This window comes from Heptranchias perlo, chromosome 5 (genome assembly GCF_035084215.1).
Source record: "Heptranchias perlo isolate sHepPer1 chromosome 5, sHepPer1.hap1, whole genome shotgun sequence".
NCBI lineage: Eukaryota > Metazoa > Chordata > Chondrichthyes > Hexanchiformes > Hexanchidae > Heptranchias > Heptranchias perlo.
This window is the reverse complement of record NC_090329.1, coordinates 108,182,862-108,204,409: the sequence shown is the minus strand read 5'-3', so window position 1 is coordinate 108,204,409 and position 21,548 is coordinate 108,182,862. Positions and strand designations below refer to the sequence as shown.

At 41.7% G+C, this 21,548-nt stretch overlaps 1 protein-coding gene and 1 long non-coding RNA gene across 2 annotated transcripts in view; one reads left to right on the top strand and one right to left on the bottom strand.

Moving 5' to 3' along the window:
• Nucleotides 1-332: 332 nt before the first annotated feature.
• On the bottom strand, nucleotides 333-11,038 carry LOC137321494 (uncharacterized). The gene is made up of 3 exons (XR_010962837.1): nucleotides 10,724-11,038; nucleotides 9,801-9,894; nucleotides 333-753 (listed from the first exon to the last, which is right to left on the bottom strand). It is a non-coding gene; the product is annotated as an uncharacterized lncRNA (long non-coding RNA).
• Nucleotides 11,039-11,116: 78 nt separating this feature from the next.
• LOC137321992 (prolyl endopeptidase-like) overlaps nucleotides 11,117-21,548 on the top strand; it is a 177,975-nt gene continuing 167,543 nt past the window's right edge. Inside the window, exons 1-2 of the mRNA XM_067984954.1 lie at nucleotides 11,117-11,232; nucleotides 17,474-17,548. Coding sequence (XP_067841055.1) covers nucleotides 11,194-11,232; nucleotides 17,474-17,548 — 114 coding nt within the window. The 5' untranslated portion in view covers nucleotides 11,117-11,193. The remainder of the gene's footprint in view (nucleotides 11,233-17,473; nucleotides 17,549-21,548) is intronic.

Below are 21,548 nucleotides of genomic sequence, written 5' to 3'. Positions count from 1 at the left end.
TTCCAGAACTAAGATTCATGATCCCTATTTACTAATAGAAATGTATCCAGTCCTTTTTCAAAGCTTGCCATGATTTTCTGTTCCACCATACCTGCTCGTAATCTGTTCCATAATTCTATCACCCTCAAAACTTTGCCTAAATTTCTTATTTTCCTTTGACACCCTAAACTTTAAATTGTGTCCCCTGGTCCTTGAATCCTCTTTCCTGGATCTAAATTCTCCACAACCCTAAAAATTTTTAAGACCTCTTTCTTCTCCCGAGAGTACATTTCTAGGTAGACAATTCTTCCTTGTAGCCTGCCTTCCAAGCTCAAGAATCAGCTTTGCAACCCTTCTCTGGACTCCCTTTAATAACTCTATATCTCTCCTGTAATACAGGGACCAGAACTGAACAGAGTGCTCCAGATTTAGAGCACCTTATTGCTGGTCAACAATAACATTTCAATGGAGTTATAGAGGAAAGTTCCAAGTTGAATCTTCTTGCGGTACTGAGCCATACAAACCAAATTGGTCTCAGTGTCTCCTGGTTCAGCCAGGATACTCACTTCTGATTGTTATTCAGTAATTCCTGCTGGAAACTGTGCTTGTCTGGTTGTCCTCTGAGAATGGGATTGGGTTGAGCAGTGGAGTCACCAAAGTCGAATAGCCTGCCGACATTCACTGTCAAGGCACACGTGAGGAATGTGGCCCCTTGGATGATGTACAAGATGGTTGACAGAATCTGCTAAACCGCATCGTGGTATAAGTCAGTGCCTTCGGGAGAGCAGGGAAGGTTAGGGGAGAACAAAACAACTGATGAAAAACAGAAAGAGTATTTAAATTTAGAAGCTACTAGTCAACATCAGCTTTAAATTTACTTGTATTTTATTATGTCTGCAATCTCTTTAATTATTATAACACTTGTGTGGATTTTCATTCTTTTGATAAGCATAGAAAACATGGTTCACAAATCACAAGTTACATAACTAGGACAGAACCTCAAATTTCATATTGTTTTTCTTTTTGATCACATCAAAAGCCAGACTTTCTGTTTTTACACATTGGTAAGTATATGAGTGGTATAATTACACTTCTTAAACTCTGCTGTTGTTATTTATTCCTTGTGTCTACAAACCAGATTTACCCAGCTTATTTAAGCCGCACCCTGCTGAATAAACAGGGGTTCCACACAGTTCGCACAGCAAATCTATCCAGCTCTTCAAGAATGCTGTATATTAAAGGGAAATTGCAGGCTAGTCATTGAGTATTAATAATACTTATTCCTTATCGATGTTGTTCCAACAAAACAAGATAAAACATTTATTCCCTTTGGTTTCATTATGTAAAATATAAAGTTTTATGGAAGCTTATGTATGATTTTGAAAGCGTAATGGCTTGCATAAAGAATACGGCATGGATAACTATACTGACTGTATACTATTTTGAGATCAAGAACAGAAGTCCTTAAGATCAAAGATTAAACTAATATCAGGGAATATTAACGACTTCATGGGCATGATTTTAGCTCGGAGCCGGGAACCCAACGTGCTTATAGATATTCGCGTGGGGAACCCGGAAGTCAAGTAAGTGCGTTGCATTCTGCAATCGCAACTTAATTGAAGGTAAGCATTTACCGGGTTTCCCATGGGGCACGCAGCCAGATTGACAGGCTGGCTGCCTGTTGAAAGGGAAAAGACCCACTAATCAGACAGGAGGGAGGGAGAGAGAGACCGTGGATCGTGGAAGAAATCAGGTTGGGGGACGAGGACATGGACTACATCGGGTGGGCCTTGGAGAAGATCGGGGGGCGGGGCTCCGTCAGCCAGGTGAGCTTAATGGGCCTGGATGAAGGACTCCTCCTCCTTCTGGACCACAAGCGATGTAACAAAGGCACTCACCTCATGGATCTGGCCCTTTCCTTCCCACTTGCTTTCACCTGACGTGAATCGGAAGCGATGGGAAACCCGAATAGGTAAGGTTAAATTTGTTTGACATTTCTAATACACAAAAAATTAAGCGCCTCAACTATCGCAATGAGGTACATTGCCCCTTTAAATATCAGCCTGCTGGCTTTAAGTGGAGACGGGATTATCCGGGTTTATGTTGAGCGTGCATCCTAACAAGCCTGAGTTAAACCCGGAAGTGGGCACGTTGGAGCCGAGATGCAGTCCTGCTGAAGAATTCAACAAATTTTACTACCCAGCCCACCCGTTCTTGGGGGTTAAAATTACCCTCAATGTCTCTCTTCAAACAAGAGCACTGATATCTCCCAGTGTCCTGGTCAACATTCATTTCCGAACCAATACTTTCAAAAAACAAGTTAACTACTCATTGATCTCATTGCTGTTTGCAGGGATTTGCTGGAGTGTTGCTGGCATAGGGAATAACTGCCACTACATAACAGCAGTTACTGCACTTAAAACAAAATCACTGCTTGTGACGTTTTTACTTCGGGACATTTTGATGTGACATTATTATTATTATTGTTATTATTATAATGGTCCTTTGTATTCTGTTCAAGATCTCAAAATCTATTTGTGAGTTTTAATATGTAGTGTTGTTGGTGATTATGAAAGTTTTTAATCTTCCATACTTTCTTTGACAGTGCACAGTAGATGCTATGATGGATTAGGGCAACTTGGTGTAGATGGAATCAGCAAGCATAGACAGGAGCCTGAAGCCACTCCAATGGGAAGAAGATCAGCAGTAATGATGAAGTTTTAAGGAGCAACTTAATGGAGGAGAGAGAGCTAGAGAGGCGGAGCAATTTAGGGAGGGAATTCTAGAGCTTAGGGCCTAGGCAGCTGAAGGCACGCCTGCCAATGTTGGAGCGATGAAAATTGGGGATGCGCAAGAGGCCAGAATTGGAGGAGGGTAGTACAGCTGGAGGACGTTATAGAGTTAGGCAGGGTTGAGGCAAAGGAGGGATTTGAACACAAGGATCCAGTGCATGATTAGCTGCCAGATTTGCCTATATAACAGCACTTCAAAAGTAACCAATTGGATGTGAAGCATTTTTTTTTTCTTTTGATACTAAGGAATCAGTCTTGTGCCCCTTTCTCTACACAGCTTCCAGGACCACCCATTGTATGCCGCACCAAAGTTGAACGTTCCACCCTATACAACATCATAGTAGTATGATACAGCACAGAAGGAGGCCATTCAGCCCATTATGCCTGTGCCGGCTCTTTGAAAGAGCTATCCAAATAGTCCCATTCCCCTGCTCTTTCCCCATAGCCCTGTAAATTTTTTCTCATCTAGCATTTATCCAATTCCCTTTTAAAAGTTGTTATTGAATCTGCTTCCACCACCCTTTCAGGCAGTGCATTCTAGAACATAACAACTCGCTGCGTTAAAAAATGTTTCCTTATGTCACCTTTGGTTCTTTCGCCAAACACCTTAAATCTGTGTCCTCTGGTTCTCGACCCTTCTGCCACTGGAAACAGTTTCTCCTGATTTACTCTATCAAAACCGTTCAAGATTTTAAACACCTCTATCAAATCTCCTCTTAACTTTCTCTGTTCTAAGGAGAACAACCCCAGCTTCTCCAGTCTCTGCACATAACTGAAGTCCCTCATCCCTTGTACCAGTCTAGTAAATCTCTTCTGCAACCTCTCTAAGGCCTTGACATCCTTCCTAAAATGTGGTGCCCAGAATTGAACACAATATTCCAGCTGAAGCCTATCCAGTGTTTTATAAAGGTTTAGTATTACTTCCTTGCTTTTGTACTCTATGCCTCTTTTTTAACAGCCTTGTCCTGCCACCTTCAAAGATTGTGTACATATTCCCCCAGGTCTCTTTGTTCCTGCACTCTTATTAAAATTGTACCATTTAGTTTATATTGCCTCTCCTCATTCTTCCTACCAAAATGTATCACTTCACACTTCCCTGCATTTAAATTTCATCTGTCATGTGTCCTCCTGAAGTCTGTTACTATCCTCTACATTGTTTACTACATTTCTGAGTTTCGTATCATCTGCAAACTTTGAAATTATACCCAGTATACCCAAGGTCAGGTCATTAATATATATCAAAAACAGCAGTGGTCCTAATACCAACACCTAGGGAACACCACTGTTTACTTCCCTCCAATCTGAAAAACAACCGTTCACCACTACTCTCTGCTTTCTCTCCCTTAGCCAATTTTGCATACATGCTGCCGCTGTCCCTTTAATCCCATGGGCTTTAATTTTGCTAACAAGTATGTTATGTGGCACTTTACCAAATGAATTTTGAAAGTCCATATACACAACATCAACCGCACTAACCTCGTCAACTCTCTCCGTTACTTCATCAAAGAACTCAATCAAGTTAGTCACACATGATTTTCCTTTAACAAATCCAACATTCACTTGGATGTCACTTCCTCACAGCACATCAAGGCTGGTCAGGCAGGATCTCCCCTTCCCATAATGGTGTAATTTTTACATAAGTAATCTCAAGTGTGTTTCCAATTTGGTGAGACCTGTCCAGTATTCATTGACTCGCACGTAATGACCAACGTACATTGTAGATTTTATCCCTAGTCTTACTTAGCACCCTTGGTATATACCATCCTACCCCAGCGCTTTGTTGATTGTGAGCCCTTTGAGTCTGTCTATGAACTCCATCCAAGTGATGTAAATGTCATTAAGCTTAGCTGTAGAACTTTTAATGATGAACGTGTGCCACTGGTGTCGTTTTTAGTGAATACTTCCAGGAAATAATCATTTAGTATACACTTTACTTAATTCATCCTCAGTTTTGAACCGATTTAAATCCTTAAGGAATTTCAATTCATCTTTGATAACCTTCTTATTGCTGTAATGCTGGAAGAATGTCTAATTGTTGTGTTTGGCTTCTACAGCTATACTTCTTCCTAGTTCCCTCTTTGTCTTTTGCTGCCTTTTTACAATATTTTTCCCACTAGTTTCTGTTGCCTTTCTATCTACAGCCTTTAAAATTTGTTTACCGTACTTATTTCACTTTATATTGTCTTGTTAATCTAGGTAGGATCATGTTTGTTTAGTCTGCGCTTACTATGTATGTGTTTATCATGCATGCTCAATAATATGAACTTATGGGTAGGCCGCATTAATCGCCCATCCATAGTTACCCTGAGAGATGGGTCTTTCTCTTGAAGCAACTGAGTGGCATGCTAGGCCAGAGGGCATTAAGAGTCAACCATGTAGTGTAGGACTGGAATTACATGCAGACCAAATTTGGTAGGGTGGCAGGTTCTTTTTCCTGAATGATAATAGTGAACCATTTGAGTTTTTACAACAATCCAGAAGTTTTCCTGATCATTTTCTGGTGTTAGCCCACAAATTACCAGATTTATTGAATTCAATTTCACAACTTGCCATGGTGGGATTTGAACTGACAACTTTTGGATTTCTAGTCAAGGACTATAACTATGAGTCTACCATACCCAGATAGTGTCAAATTTAATTATACTCTAAGAACTCTGCATTCCTCCAATTCTGGCTTCTTGTGTATCCCCAACTTCCTTCGCCCCACCATTGGCGGCCGTGCCTTCAGCTGCCTAGGCCCTAAGTTCTGGAATTCCCTCCCTAAACCTCTCCATCTCTCTCTCCTCCTTTAAGACGCTCCTTAAACCCTACATCTTTCCTCAGGTTTCCTTTTTTGGCTGGGGGTCAATTTTTTTGTCCGATTACACTCCTGTGAAGCGCCTTGGGATGTTTTACTATGTTAAAGGCGCTATATACATGCAAGTTGTTGTTGTTATTATGATCACTGTGACCCAGTCTTCCAGTCATAGTATGCTATTTGGATCACTCGTCATTAACAAATCCAGATATGAGTTGCCTGTCATGGCATCCCTAAAGCACTGGGTTAGAAAGTAGTCAGTCATTACATTTACTAGTTCAGATTTTAGACTGCTTGAGCATTCCAGTTTATATTTGGCTATTTAACTCCCCCATTCGTATGGTTTTTCTATTTACATTTACCTTCCTTATTTCTTCATAGAGTAACCTATTCTCCTTTTTGTTTTGACCCTAGTCTATTGTAAAACCCCAAAGTAATCTGCTCCTTTTGCACTATATACTTCTAGCCACACTCGCACAGTGGGAAACTATCACGTACTAATAAATCTACTGCCTTTACTTTCCAGGGCGACCCTGACATATAGAACTACTCCTGTCCAATCTGACCTTCCTGAATACTCCAAACCCTTGCAGTTGCATTCATTGTTTTCATTGTGCTTCAGAAACAATCATGTTTCAGAGATGTCTATTACATCACAGTTCCCAATTACCACAACAGTTGCATCTTGTTACAAATACCTCTAGTATTTGTAATGCACCTGAATAGGTTAAATCTATCCTTAAAAACATGTGAGGTTAAAATAGGATCAGCTGATCTAATCAGGAAGACCACAAAACCATGGAACTCAGATACAGTCTTCTTTTCTTCCTGGAATCTTCAGGCTATTAAATGACGTTGAAAGTCATCGTACCGACAAAGGTAGGACCATCTTGGGGAAGTAGTGATTCTGTTCCTGGGCATCCATCCAAAGTTATGTTACTTGGAAGAGTAATGTCTGCCATGGTGCATGAAGACTAGCGACCAAACAAACAGTCCACTCACATTTTCTCCCAGGGTGCAACGAAGTGGAAGTAGCCCGGATTATAAAATAACTGCTCATTTGATGATTGATGTTTACCAAAGTCCAACACAATAAAAGCAGAAAATTGATTGTGTTTGGTTCCAATGTCCTCAAACTAGGGAGGGAAAAGTCTGCTGAGGCTCCCATTCCTGATTACTATCCTCACACGCTCAGCCCATTCGTACCAAGTGGCGAGAGGCCTAACAAGGCCCAGAAATTTTTTTGGGGGTGGAATTTATGTGAGCCCAGGAGAAGCAGGAATGCTCCTTCTGGCTCCACAATAATACTGCAGCCCACTGCTGGCCCGTGCTTGCCCTTCTCTGGAATCGGTGTAAGAGCAGGCTGATTGTCTGCTCTCCCACAGCCGGCAAGCTGCAGCGGGGAGCCCATTTGGCGCCTGCGGCTCGCTGGCTACATTCAAATGAAGCCTGAACCTGAAAATGGTTCAGATTTCCCCAAGCGGCGTTGGTCGGGCCGCGCTGCCAACTTCATGTCGTTTCAAGTGGACGTTGAAAATACTTCCCCTTCATATAAGTGATACTGGTGTTCAAGTTATTATTCAGTAGAGGACATTAAAAATACGTATGATATCTCACTTAAACACCAGATTTTACAGTAGAGGTAGAGCTACCTTCTGCAAATAAAATGTCATATTTAGCTTTAATCATCAATAAAACTGTTCTCAAGATAGAAAAATGTGTCTCATAAAATGTAAGACTGTGAAAACCATTCATAAAGAACAGAGCGTTAGAGGTCGTTTAGTTGCTAAAACATAACTTTCAGCTATTATTTATTACACATGATGTGTAATTAGTACTGTTGGCCAATGTATATTAAGCAAGTTGTACGAAACATGATATTTTAAAGTTACAGGATTCTAACCACTTTTAATTTAAATCCTGCAAGACAATAATTGCAATGTGTAAACATATATTACCAGAAGTTCATTCAAAGGTATTTCACATAGAAACATTTATGAAGCTGTTATCATTTTCTTAATAATTATATTTCATAGAATCATAGAAAATTTACGGCACAGAAGGAGGCCATTCGGCCCATTGTGTCTGTGCCGGCTGAGAAACGAGCCACCCAGCCTAATCCCACTTTCCTCCAGGTCACGGCTCTTCAGGTGCACATCTGGGTATTTTTTAAATGAGTTGAGGGTTTCTGCCTTTACCACTCTCTGAGGCAGTGAGTTCCAGACCCCCACCACCCTCTGGGTGAAAATTGTTTTCCTCATTTCCCCTCTAATCCTTCTACCATTCACTTTAAATCTATGCTCCCTAGTTATTGACCCCTCCGCTAAGGGAAATAGGTCTTTCCTATCCAATCTATCTAGGCCCCTCATAATTTTGTACACCTCAATCAAACCACCCCTCAGCCTCCTCTGTTTCAAGGAAAATAACCCCAGCCTATCTAATCTGTCATCATAGCTAAAATTCTCCAGCCCTAGCAACATCCTCGTAAATCTCCTCTGCACCCTCTCTAGTGCAATTACATCCTTCCTGTAATGTGGTGACCAGAACTGTGCGCAGTAATCAAGCTGTGGCCTGACTAGTGTTTTATACAATTCCAGCATAACCTCCCTGCTTTTATATTCTATGCCTCAGCTAATAAAGGAAAGCATCCCATATGCCTTCTTAACCACCTTATCTACCTGTCCTGCTACCTTCAGGGATCTGTGGACATGCACTCCAAGGTCCCTCACTTCCTCTACACCTCTCAGTATCCTCCCATTTATTGTGTATTCCCTTACCTTGTTTGCTCTTCCCAAATACATTACCTCACACTTCTCCGGATTGAACTCCATTTGCCACTTTTCTGCCTATCTGACCAGTCCGTTGATATCTTCCTGCAGTCTGCAGCTTTCCTCCTCACTATCAACCACATGGCCTTTCTTTGTATCATCCACAAATTTCTTAATCATGCCCCCCTATGTTTAAATCCAAATCGTTAATGTATACCACAAAAAGGAAAGGACCCTAGTGCCGAGCCCTACGGCATCCCACTGTAAACAGCCTTCCAGTCGCAAAAACACCCGTCCACCATTACCCTTTACTTCCTGCCACTGAGCTAATTTTGGATTCAATTTGCCACATTCCCTTGGATCCCATGGGCCTTTTCTGAACTGCTTGTGCTGAATTAGCTGATGCCAGCTGGGGTGGGTACAACAATTAGCCTGCGCCCCTGGTCTAGGGAAGGGTATACCGGCCACCTTTGGGAAACCCAAGGGTCCCAATGGCCCGGTTGGTAAGTGTACCACCAAATGTGAAGCTGAGCCATGCAGGAAGGACCCAGGTTTGATCCCAGTCTATTTAGATAATCTTAGCCAGAGTGGCCGTAATATTGGCCTCAATGTCTCTGGCTCCAGAGGGAAAAATAAGCTCATAATCACTATCCAGAGATCCTTGTTAGAAAGTGCTTGTATGTGGACTGGAGAAGACCCCATCAACAGCTATTCTGGCAGTAACTATGCAACAGATCTCTCTGTGGAGAGACTAGAGAAGCTGGGATTGTTCTCCTTAGAACAGAGAAGGTCATGGGAAGATTCAATAGAGGTGTTCAAAATTATGACGAGTTTTGATAGGGTAAATAAGAAGAAGTTGTTTCCACTGACAGGAGGGTGGGTAACCAGAGGACATAGATTTAAGAAAATTGGCAAAAGAACCAGAGGGGAGAGGAGAAGAATTTTTTTTAGGCAGCGAGTTGTTATGATCTGGAATGCATTACCTGAAAGGGTTGTGGAAGCAGATTCAATAGCAACTTTCAAAAGGGAATTGAATAAATACTTGAAAAGGAAACATTTGCATGGCTATGGGGAAAGGGCAGGGGAGTGGGACTAATTTGAGAGCTCTTTCAAATTAGTCCCACTCCAGGGGGCGCAGGCTAATTGTTGTACCCACCCGGCACAGGCACAATGGGCTGAATGGCCTCCTTCTGTACTGTAAGATTCTACGAAAAGCCCAGATTTCCAGTGCTCCATTGAAAAAAAAATAGCGGCTTTGGGGCTTTTCTCAAGTCCCACTCACTGCCAATGTGAACTGCTGGACAACATTTGAACATATCGCTATGACTATGCGTAACATCAAAAGACTATCAGTACCCTCTCCACAATCCAGCTGACCAATTGGTTGAAGGAAAAACTCAGCAGACCCAGCCCATACTAGGCTCTATTCATATGGCTCAGCTCCACATTGGGTAATACACTTACCAAATAAAGCATTGGGGCTCTTTCTTGGATTGCTCAAAATCTGGCTGCTTTTAATCATGATGGGATCATGGATTCAATTTTCATATTTAATCTACTGCAGATAAAAAAAAATCAATGAAAACCACAGTAATCTTAAAATTTAAGATCTTATAAGGGTAGACAGAGGTAGAAAAAATGAACAGACTTCTGATTTGAAAATCAGGTTTTTGGCATCTGGTTATATATGTTTTACAAATTTCCAGATAGCAGGGTCCAAAATCTTACAACTGGTAACCTTAGCTGAGTTTATTTTTAAAATGGTGCCACAAAAGATTTTTGGGTCACTAGACTAGTAAAATGGAACCCCATGGGCCACGTATATGAATTACAATGCAAGTACCCAATTTAAGACATACGTATAAAAACACCCCAAAGTTAAATTGAAAATACATAAAGGAACTCCCCAATCCAACTCTACGCCAAAAAAAAATTAGAACAACTGTATGAATTTGCTGCTTTGTTTCAGCAGCGATCTACAGGTAGTTGAGTCACTGGGGCTTTACAGGTCAAGTGTCAGCTTTGGCTCGGTGGAAGCACTCTCGCAACTGAGTCACAAGGTGTGGGTTTAAGCCCCACTCAGGGACTTGAGCACATAATCTAGCCTGACACCTCAGTGCAGTATAGAGGGAGCGTTGCATTGCTGGAGGTGCCATCTTTCAGAGACATTAAACCTTGTGTAGGTGGATGTGAAAGATCCCATAGCACTATTTGAAGACGACCAAGGGATTTCTCCTTGAGTTCTGGCCAACATTTATCTCCCATCCAACACTACCAAAAACAGAGTCACAGGTCACTTATCTCACTACTGTCTGTGGGACGTCGCTGTGCACACGTTGGCTGCTGCGTTTCCCTATGTTACAACAGTCACTACGCTTGTAAAGTACCTTATTGGCACTCTGGGAGGTGCTGAGGATGTGAAAGATGCGATGTAAATTCAAGGTCTTTCATGAACCGCCTGCGGCTGGTTATGGTCCAGGGTTTGGACCACCTCTGGTACAAGTTCTGGGAGATTTGGACGATTTATCTCTTGGGAGGGGGAAACCCTGCAGGATCTTCACTCCAGAGATGAATGGGCTGAGTGGAAGACAGCAAAGTATGGAGGGAGAGAGGGAGGGAAGGAGTCAACCTGATCCCGGGGAGGGGGGGTTGGTGGAATAGCCTTCGGCGGTTGGTCTCTTTCCTCCGGGTAGGTTGCCAATGCCAACTCATGCCCGCGCCCACGTGACCCGGATTCACTTCCGCGCCTGCGCGCGCGCGCGCGGGGAGGAGGAGGGGGGGGCACTTCCGGCGGCGGGCGCGAGGCGGGCTGGCGGTTGGTGCGAGCCTGGCGCGGGTGGCTCGGTGACCGGTAACGATGGCTCACGACTACCCCGAGGCCAAGCGGCTGGACAGTGTAAGTGAGGCCGAGCCCTCGGCCCTTCCATCTGGGCGATGGGGAGCTCCGGGTCGCCCAGGCTCACCGTTTCTCTCCACACACACACACACACAAGCCACGGGGGACTGTAACAATGCGGCTCCCTGCAGCGGATGGCGCAGAGGGTTTCAGTCGTGGGCTTCGCCGGGTCTCCAGGGCTGGTGCACACCCGCCGGCTCTTTAACTCCTGTCGCTTTGTTCTGCAACCGAATAACAATGCAGTGCTCATGTTGTCCTGTGGGTTGCTGACTCTCTTTCGGAAGTTAGGACTGGGGGCTTGAAGTGTATTGATGTTTGCAGGGGAAGAGGGGGTCCCCCCCCCCCCCCGGGACGGGGTCGGTACCGGCGAGTGGCCTCCTAGGAGGGCAACCCTGAGATAGTGAAGTATAAAGAGCAGTGTAGATGAAAACATAAAATTACAAAGCGATATTGATAGATTAGGCGAATGGGCCAAACTGTGGCAAATGGAATTCAATGTAGACAAATATGAGGTCATCCACTTTGGATCAAAAAAGGATAGAACAAGGTACTTTCTAAATGGTAAAAAGTTAAAAACAGTGGATGTCCAAAGGGACTTAGGGGTTCAGGTACATCGATCATTGAAGTGTCATGAACAGGTGCAGAAAATAATCAAGAAGGCTAATGGAATGCTGGCCTTTATATCTAGAGGACTGGAGTACAAGGGGGCAGAAGTTATGCTGCAGCTATACAAAACCCTGGTTAGACCGCACCTGGAGTACTGTGAGCAGTTCTGGGCACCGCACCTTCGGAAGGACATATTGGCCTTGGAGGGAGTGCAGCGTAGGTTTACCAGAATGATACCCGGACTTCAAGGGTTAAGTTGCGAGGAGAGATTGCACAAATTGGGGTTGTATTCTCTGAAGTTTCGAAGGTTATGGGGTGATCTGATCAAAGTTTATAAGATATTAAGGGGAACGGATAGGGTGCATAGAGAGAAACTATTTCCACTGGTTGGGGATTCTAGGAGTAGGGGGCACAATCTAAAAATTAGAGCCAGACCTTTCAGGAGTGAGCTTAGAAAACTTTTCTACACAAAGGGTGGTAGAAGTTTGGAACTCTCTTCTGCAAACGGCAATTGATACTAGCTCAATTGCTAAATTTAAATCTGAGATAGATAGCTTTTTGGCAACCAAAGGTATTAAGGGCTATGGGCCAAAGGCGAGTATATGGAGTTGGATCACAGATCAGCCATGATCTTATCAAATGGCGGAGCAGGCACGAGGGGCTGAATGGCCTATTCCTGTTCTGTGTTCCTATGTCTGAAGCAAGAACAGAAATGGTTGGAACCACACAGCAGGGTCAGTCAGTGTCTAGAGAGAAGAGACAAGTTGACGTTTTGGCTGCAACCCTTTTTCAGAACGGCTTGCTGTGGTTGATTGTGCGCTTAGCCTGTTTTGTGGTCCTTGCTGGGCTTACCATGTCGATGGATTATGTGGCTAGCAGAGTGTGCTCAGCAAGAGCTCCCTTGCTTGAATTCAGTGGCGTGTGAATCACATTCTAGCTGCACAAAACCTTTTTACTTTGTCAATTTTTTCCATTCATCGTAAGCCGCCAATGCCTTGCTAGGATTCAATTCCACCTACAATTTATCTGTGCGTAACTGAGTTGCGCAGACTAGGAAGGTCCCAGGTTTGATCATTGGTCATTGTTAAGCTAGCGCATTTCAGCTGGGATGGCAGTATGGGCATTATAATTGGCCTCAGTGCCCAGGTTTAGAGAGGGAAATATCTGCCAGGGTTACTACTCCTGGTCATGACTCCTGCTGGAAGGTGCAAATATGGATGCTGGATGAGGACAGGATTGGATTTGGGGATGATGCATCCCATTGTTGAATAAGCTGTCCTTTCTCTCAAAGCTCACATTGAATAATGACCACTTGGCTGAGATATTGGAAAGCACCTGATGCTTATTTGACTGTGCCGAAGAGTCTCAGTGGAAAGATGGGAGGAAGATAAAATCTCAATTTGTAGAGTTAGTACTGTTAAAGGAACAGTTCAGATGCTGGTGAGTTGGAGTGTGCAAACATGTTTTACTGTAAATAGTATATTTCTGTTAAGGAACAGTTCCAAAGCTTTTGAGAGATCTGGCTGTATAATGTGAAATAATTGATAGATACATTCAGTTGAAAGAAGCCAGGCATCTAGCTAAGCTTGAGAGAAAATACTGAGTAATGGTTTGACAGCAAGAAGTTTACAGGACCAGGACTGGGAAGTGGACACTAATATAAATGTATATTACTTTCATACAAGACATACTAGTGTGTTTTTTTTCATAATGACCAAGCAAGCGGTTAACAGCAGGAACTGGAGAAAAAGAAAAATGCAGAAAGTTTATTTCCTGGTGTATTTTGTCAGAGGAGTATTTATAATGTCATGTTCGAGGGATTGAGTGGCATTGTAACATTGACCATGGAACCTGCCTTTGAAATTATTCCAGACTGATGGTTGAAAATCTGCTCTCCCTACCAGTTAGATCCTATGTGAAATGAGCTCAAACAGCCTTACTCCATTTCATGGGTACATATTTTTCTCCCTGAGCCATGATTAGAGTGCTCCTTTTAATAACCAATGTAGATGAAAGAATAAAGATAGAATGGATGCCAATTCCCATTTAAAAAGTAAAGCACTAAATCCAGCAGATTGGGAGAGCTATAAAAAGCAATAAAGGTATACAAAAAGGCAATATAATAAAAAAAACTTGCAAGGCATATCAAAGCTAACAATAAAAGATTTTATAAATATATTAAGAGAAAGAGAGTGGTAAAGGGAATGTTGTCCCATTAAAGACAGACTAGGTGATGTAATCGAAAATAAAGAAATGGTGACTTGTTAGATCAGTACTTTGTATCAATCTTCACAGTAGATGATTAGGATAAAATACCAGGGAACCTAAAAATAAGTCGAGGAGGAATTTATTGGATTTAATACAAGTTTAAAAAATGATAATGGAGACAATATGGGACTTAAGGTGGACAAAACTCCAGGACCTGATGGTCTCCCTCTCCCCCTCCCCTGTCTCTACCCCCCCCCCAGGTATTAAAAGAAATAGATGAGGAAATTGCAGATGCATTAGGCATCATTTTCCAAGGTTCTCTTGATTTGGGAAATTGTGCAATTGGATTGGAAAATTGCAAATGTCGCTCCAATATTTAAGAAGGGAGGAAGAGAGAAACCAGCTAACTACAGACCCGTCAGTCTAACGTCCGGTGTGGAGAAGTTACTGGAATCTGTTGTTATTAGGGACAGTGTGTGAGCATATGGACAAGTATGATCTGATCAGAGAGAATCAGTATGGATTTGTAAAGGGTAGGTCACGTCTGACTAATCTAGTTGAATTTTTTGAGGCGATCACTAACATAATGGATAAGGGTGTCTCTGTGGATGTTATCTAAATGGACTTCCAGAAGGCATTTAATAAGGTTCCGCACATAAGATTATTAGCAAGAATGAAAGCGCATTGAATTGGAGGCAGCGTTGTGACATGGGTTGGAAATTGGTTGGGAGGTAGGAGACAGAGAGTAGGGATAAAGGAAACGTTCTCTGATTGCTGAGATGTCACAAGTGGTGTCCCCCAGGGAATCTGTACTAGGGCCTCAGCATTTCCCCATATATATATCAATGACTTGGATGAAGGAATAGAGAGTTGTATGTCCAGGTTTGCAGATGACACTAAGTTAGGAGCCTCAGTAAGTTGTGTAGATGGGAGCAGGCAGTTACAAAAGGACATAGACTAAATGAGTGGGCAAAACTGGCAAATGGAGTTCAATGTGGGGAAGTTTGAGGTAATCCACTTTGGATCAAAGAAAGACAAATTTAAATATTTTCTTAATGGTAGGAGACTAGGAACTGTGGAGGAGCAAAGAGATGTGGAGAGTAAAGAAATCACTAAAGTTAATGGACAGGTACAAAAAGTAATTGAAAAGGCTAATGGAATGTTGGCCTTCACAAGAGGTTTGAAATTCAGTGGGGAGGAAGTCATGCTTCAGTTGCACAGAGCCATGGTCAGACCCCATTTGGAGTACTGCATTCAGTTCTGGGCACTGCACCTCAGGAAGGATATATTGGCCTTGGAGGAGGTATAGGACAGATTCACCAGAATGATTCCGGGGCTTAAAGAGTTAAATTATGAGGACTGGTTGCATAAACTTGGCTTGTATTCTCTTGAGTTTAGAAGATTGAGGGGTGATCTAATTGCGTTCTTTAAAATGATAAAAGGATTTGATGAGGTAGATACAAAGAAATGAGTTCCTCTAGTGGGCGCATCCAGAAAAAGGGGGCACAATCTCAAAATTAGGAGTGAAATCACGAAGCACTTTTTCACACAAATGGCAGTGGAAATATGGAACTCTTCCCCCAAAAGGCTGTGGATGCTGGGTCAATTGACATTTTCAAGATTGAGATTTTTGTTAGGTGAGGGTATCAAGGGATATGGATCAAAGGTGGGTAAATGGAGCTGAGGTGCAGATCAGCTATGATCTGATTGAATGGCGGAACAGACTCGAGGGGCTGAATTGCCAACTCCTGTTCCTATGTTTCTATGTACTACAAATGGTGGAAATTTGAAACAAAAATAGAAAAGGTAGGAAACACAACAGGTCATTCATAATCTGGAGAGAAGAGACAGTTGGTGTTTCAGGCTTGTGCCCTTCTTCAGAACTGAAAAATGAGAGATGAACAAACGGTGAGAAATTAGGCATGTTGACATGTCTAGTTTTCAAATGGAATCAGGAAAAGTGGGCAGGGAGGGAGAAACATACAGAGAGGGTGTGTTAGTGGAATGATTAAAAAGTACAAATAAAAAACAAAAAATGCAAATGCTAGAAATCTGAAACAAAAATTGAAAATACTAGAAGTACAGAATGTCAGCCAGCATCTGTGGCGAGAACAAGCAAGTTAACATTTTGAGCGTAATCCTTCAGAACTGTTCTTATTTCAGGTCAAACCTGTAAAACAGAAAATGCCATACACTCCCAGCAGGCCAGTCAGCATCTGTGGTCAGAATTACTCTTTTTGGAGTTGAAGGGCCCCCATTATACTTCATCAGTATCTTCTGTTTTAATTTCAAACCTGATCTACAGGTTTTCTATATTTTCGATCTTTCTCATTTTCTCACCTTTTCCTTAGGTTTCCTACTGCCTTAGTTATTCACGTGTCCTTTGTGTTTTTAACGTCTTTTAAATATTAATGCTTTTTCCATTTTTGACTGTGATGACCTGTTATATCATCCAACAATCATTCCACTGGTACTTCCTCTGTATTTGTCTTTCCTTCCCTCTTTCTCATTCTATTAATACGCTTATTCATCTCATTTTATTTTTCAGTTCTGAAAAAGGGCACAAGCCAAAATGTTAACTGTCCTCTCCATGGATGGTGAATGTCCTGCTGGATGTTTGTTATTTTCTGTTTTTGTTTCAGATATCCAACATCTGCAGTTTTTTGCATTTTGCTGAATGACCTGCTGTGTTTCTAACTTTTTCTATTTTTGTGTTAATTGCAATGTCCGTTTGCCACCACTGGAAGGCAGTAGTGCACTTAACAGTGATACAATGTATCCTCGCAAGTTGATAACAGAATATTAAAGACTGCATTTATCTTGCACTGATTGCATATAAGAAAATATTATTCTGTGCATTTGATATTGCCATTGACGTGTCTAGTTTTCAAACTATTACCTTGTGATCTTGTGGCTATATTGACTTACAAGGATCCTGCAGGCTTTGGCACACCACAAATATGCTTCTGCGAAAATTATGGGGTGGGATGGGAGAAAGGAAGGAACTGCAGATGAAAGAGAAAAGAGAGAAAGAGAGAGAGAGATGTCTACATGCAGCAAATTTTGCATAAAATTTTTCATTGCACACAGGAATTCCTGTGAATTCCTGGGAACTCTCCTATGTTGATGTTGGTAATTTGCTGAGTTAATGTAGACCAGAATTACAGTCTGCACTGGAACTGTCATACGCTGCCATGTTACACAGTCCATAGTGAAAACATTCTTATAGTTATCAGAATTTACATTACACTATTTTTAGGTGTGTGGATATTGTCCCTTACAAACTGAGCATATGCATAAGCTGCTAATACAGAAATAAATTTTGTTTCAGAAGCTTTCATTACAAAATTCAATTTTAAAAATGTAATGCAACATTAAAGTACTGTAATATAGTTTTTTTTAATTGTAATTTTATTTCTGTTATCAGATTGATGACTATCATGGCTGTAAAATCACTGACCCCTATAACTGGCTAGAAGATCCCGATAGTGAAGACACTAAGGTAAATATATAAGTTGTCTGTCATTTTTAATAAGCTTCCATAAGGATATGTAAATATACTTGTGTAATATTTTGAAACAAAGACCAAGTCTGTAAAAGTTCAACTATTTCTATAGTGACATTTGACATGCTGTACTTTGTGTAACTTTGTTTCCTAGATTCTAAAGCAGTCTGAAAATGCTATTCCTTGAGGGAATTGGAAAACTCACTTCTAACCAAAATTTCCTTCTTACGAACATACGAATTAAGAGCAGGAGTGGGCCATTTGGCCCCTGGAGCCTGCTCTGCCATTTGATATGATCATGGCTGATCTGATTGTGACCTCAACTCTACTTTCCCATCTACCTACTATAACCTTTGACTCCCTTGTTAATCAGGAATCTATCTAACTCAGCCTGAAAAATATTCAATGACCCTGCCTCCACCGCTCTCTGGGCAAGAGAGTTCCACAGACTCATGACCCTTTAAGAGAAAAAATTGCTCCTCATCTCTGTCTTAAATGGGAGACCCTTTATTTTTAAACTGTGCACCCTAGTTCTAGCCTCTCCCACAAGGAGAAACATCCTCTCAGCATCTACCCTTTCAAGTCCCCTCAGGATCTTATATGTTTCAATAAAGTTACCTCTCAGTCTTCTAAACTCCATTTTATACATGCCCAACTTGTCCAACCTCCTCATAAGATAACCCCCTCATCCCAGGAATCAGTCGAGTGAACCTTCCCTGAACTGCCTCTAAAGCAATTTTGCCCTTCCTTAAATAAGGAGACCAAAACTGCGCATAGTATTCTAGATATTTTAGGGTGGTGAGCCTGTGGAATTCTCTACCACAGAAGGCTGTGGAGGCCAAGTCACTGAATATATTTAAGAAGGAGCTAGATAGATTTCTAGACACAAAAGGCATCAAGGGGTATGGGGAGAGCGTGGGAATATGGTATAGAGATAGAGGATCAGCCATGATCATATTGAATGGTGGAGCAGGCTCGAAGGGCCGAATGGCCTACTCTAGCTCCTGTTTTCTATGTTTCTATGTTGTCTCACCAATGCCCTGTACAACTGTAGCAAAACATCTCTACTTTTATATTCCATTCCCCTTGCAATAAATGACAACATTCTATTTGCCTTCCTTATCATTTGCTGTACCTGTATACTAACTTTTTGTGATTCATGTACTAGGACACCCAGATCCCTCTGTACCTCAAAGTTCTGAAATCTCTCTCCATTTAAATAGTATACTGCTTTTCTATTCCTTCTGCCAAAATGGACAAGTTCACATTTTCCCGCATTATACTCCATCTGCCAAATTTTTTGCCCACTCACTTAACCTATCTATATCCCTTTGCAGACTCCTTATGTCTGCTTCGCAACTTACTTTCCTACCTACCTTTGTGTCATCAGCAAATTTAGCAACTGTACATTCGGTCCCTTCATCCAAGTCATTGATATAAATTGTAAATAGTTAAGGCCCCAGCACTGATCACTGTGGCACTCCACTCATTACATCTTGCCAACCTGAAAATGACCCATTTATGCCTACTCTCTGTTTCCTGTTAGTTAACCAATCCTTTATCCATGCTAATATGTTACCCCCTACACCAAGAGCTCTTATTTTGTATAGTAGCCTTTGATGTGGTACCTTGTCAAAAGCCTTCTGGAAATCCAAGTACACCACATCCACAGAATTCTCTTCATCCATGTTGCTTGTTACTTCCTTAAAGAGCTCTAATAAATTAGTCAAATACGATTTCCCTTTCACAAAGCCGTGTTGATCCTGCCTGATCGCATTGAGATTTTCTAAGTGCCCTGCTATAAACTCCTTAATAATTGATTGTAGCACTTTCCCTATGACAGATGTTAAGCTAACTGGCCTGTAGTTTCCTGCTTTCTGTCTCCCTCCTTTCTTGAATAGAGGAGTTACATTCGCAATTTTCCAATCTGATGGGACCCTTCCAGAATCTAGGGAATTTTGGAAAATTAATACCATTGCATCTACTATCTCTGCAGCCACTTCTTCTAAGACCCTAGGATGAAGACAGTCAGGACCTTGGGGACTTGTCAGCTTTTACATCTAATAATTTTTTCAGAACCCTTTCCCTGGTGATTGTAAATGTTTTAAGTTCCTGCCTCCCTTTCACCTCTTGATTCACAATTATTTCTGGCATGTTATTTGTATCCTCTACAATGAAGACGGGCGCCAAATATCTGTTCAATTTATCCGCCATTTCCTTGTTTTCCATCATTAATTCCCCAGACTCTCTCTCTAGAGGACCAACGCTCAGTTTCCTTTTTTCCTATTTAAATACCTGTAGAAACTCTTACTATCTGTTTTTATATTTCTAGCTTTTTTTCTCGTACTCTAATTTCTCCCTCCTTATTAGTCTTTTAGTCATTCTTTGCTGTTTTTTATATTCTGTCCAATCTTCTGACCTGCCACTAATCTTCGTGGAATTGTATGCTTTCTCTTTCAATTTGATACTATCTTTAACTTCCTTAGTTAGCCAGGGACGGTACGTCCTTCTCCTAAAGTCTTTCCTTCTCACTGGAATGTATCTTTGAGTGTTATGAAATAGCTCATTAAATGTCTGCCACTGCATCTCTACTGACATATCCCTTAACCTAAGTTCCCAGTTCACTTTAGCCAGCTCTGTCTTCATGCCCTCATAATTGCCCTTATTTAAGTTTAAAACACTAGTCATAGACCTACTCTTCTCTCCCTCAAACTGAAAATGCGAAACTCAAATCATATTGTGATCACTGTTACTTAGAGGCTCCTTTACAATAAGGTCATTAATTAATCCTGTCTCATTACACATTACCAGACCTAGAATAGTCTGCTCTCTGGCTCTAGAATGTGCTGCTCTAAGAAACTGTCCTGAAAGCACTCTGAGCTCATTTTCCAGGCTACCTTTGCCAATCAGATTCTTCCAATCTGTATGTAGATTAAAATCACCCATGATTATCGCTGTTCCTTTCTCACAAGCCCCCATTATTTCTTCCTGCATACCCTGTCATACAGTATGGTTACTATAAACTACTCCCACAAGTGACTTCTTGCCTTTACTATTCCTTATCTCTACCCAAACTGATTCTACATCTTGGTCTTTAGAACTAAGGTCATTTCTCTCTATTATACTCATGTCATCCTTAATTAACAGAGCTATCTCTCTACCTTTTCCTAGCTTCCTGTCCTTCCGAAATGTCAAGTACCCTTGAATATTCAGGTTCCCGCCTTTGTCATCTTGCAGCCATGTCTCTGTAATGGCTATCAGATCGTACATATTTATTTCTATTTGAGCTGTCAATTCATCATTTTGTTACGAATGCTACGTGCATTCAGATACAAAGCCTTTAGTGCTGTCTTTTTATTATTTTTGCAACCTCTAGCCTTATCTGTTGGCGCATTCTTAAGTTTGCATGCTCTGTCCCTTCCTGCCACTCTTTGATTATCATTTCCCTTATTGCTACCTTGCTCTCTTGCCTTGTCTTCTTTCTTTAATTTATCACATCTTCCGGAGATCATTACCTTTGAGGTTCTGCTTTTTAATTTAGCCCCAAGCTACTCATACTCCCTAAGCAGAACCTCTTCCCTCGTCCTACCTATGTCGTTGGTACCTACGTGGACCACGACAACTGGATCCTCCCTTGATTAATATTGAAAATTAAAGTTCCTTGATTTTTTTTTTGTTGCATTGATTTTCTACCCTTTTCTCCTGAAGGCGCTGATTCTTGCTGGGGTATAGTTTTAAGGGCACCAACATCCCTCTGGTATCTAATCCATATGGCCATTCTTAATGTGAGAGCCTAGACAGTGAGTATTGGTTCAACTTGGGGAGCATCACAGCCAAGCCCAATCCTCACCACATATCTAAATTTTTTAGCAGAGACACTAGAGAGGGATTAGGATTGGGAGCCCTGACTTGTTTTGACTCTATCTCGAGGCTTTCTTTGCTCAGTAATCCTGAAGTCACTTGCAATCCATAAACTGCTGTTCCAGATGAGAAGAGT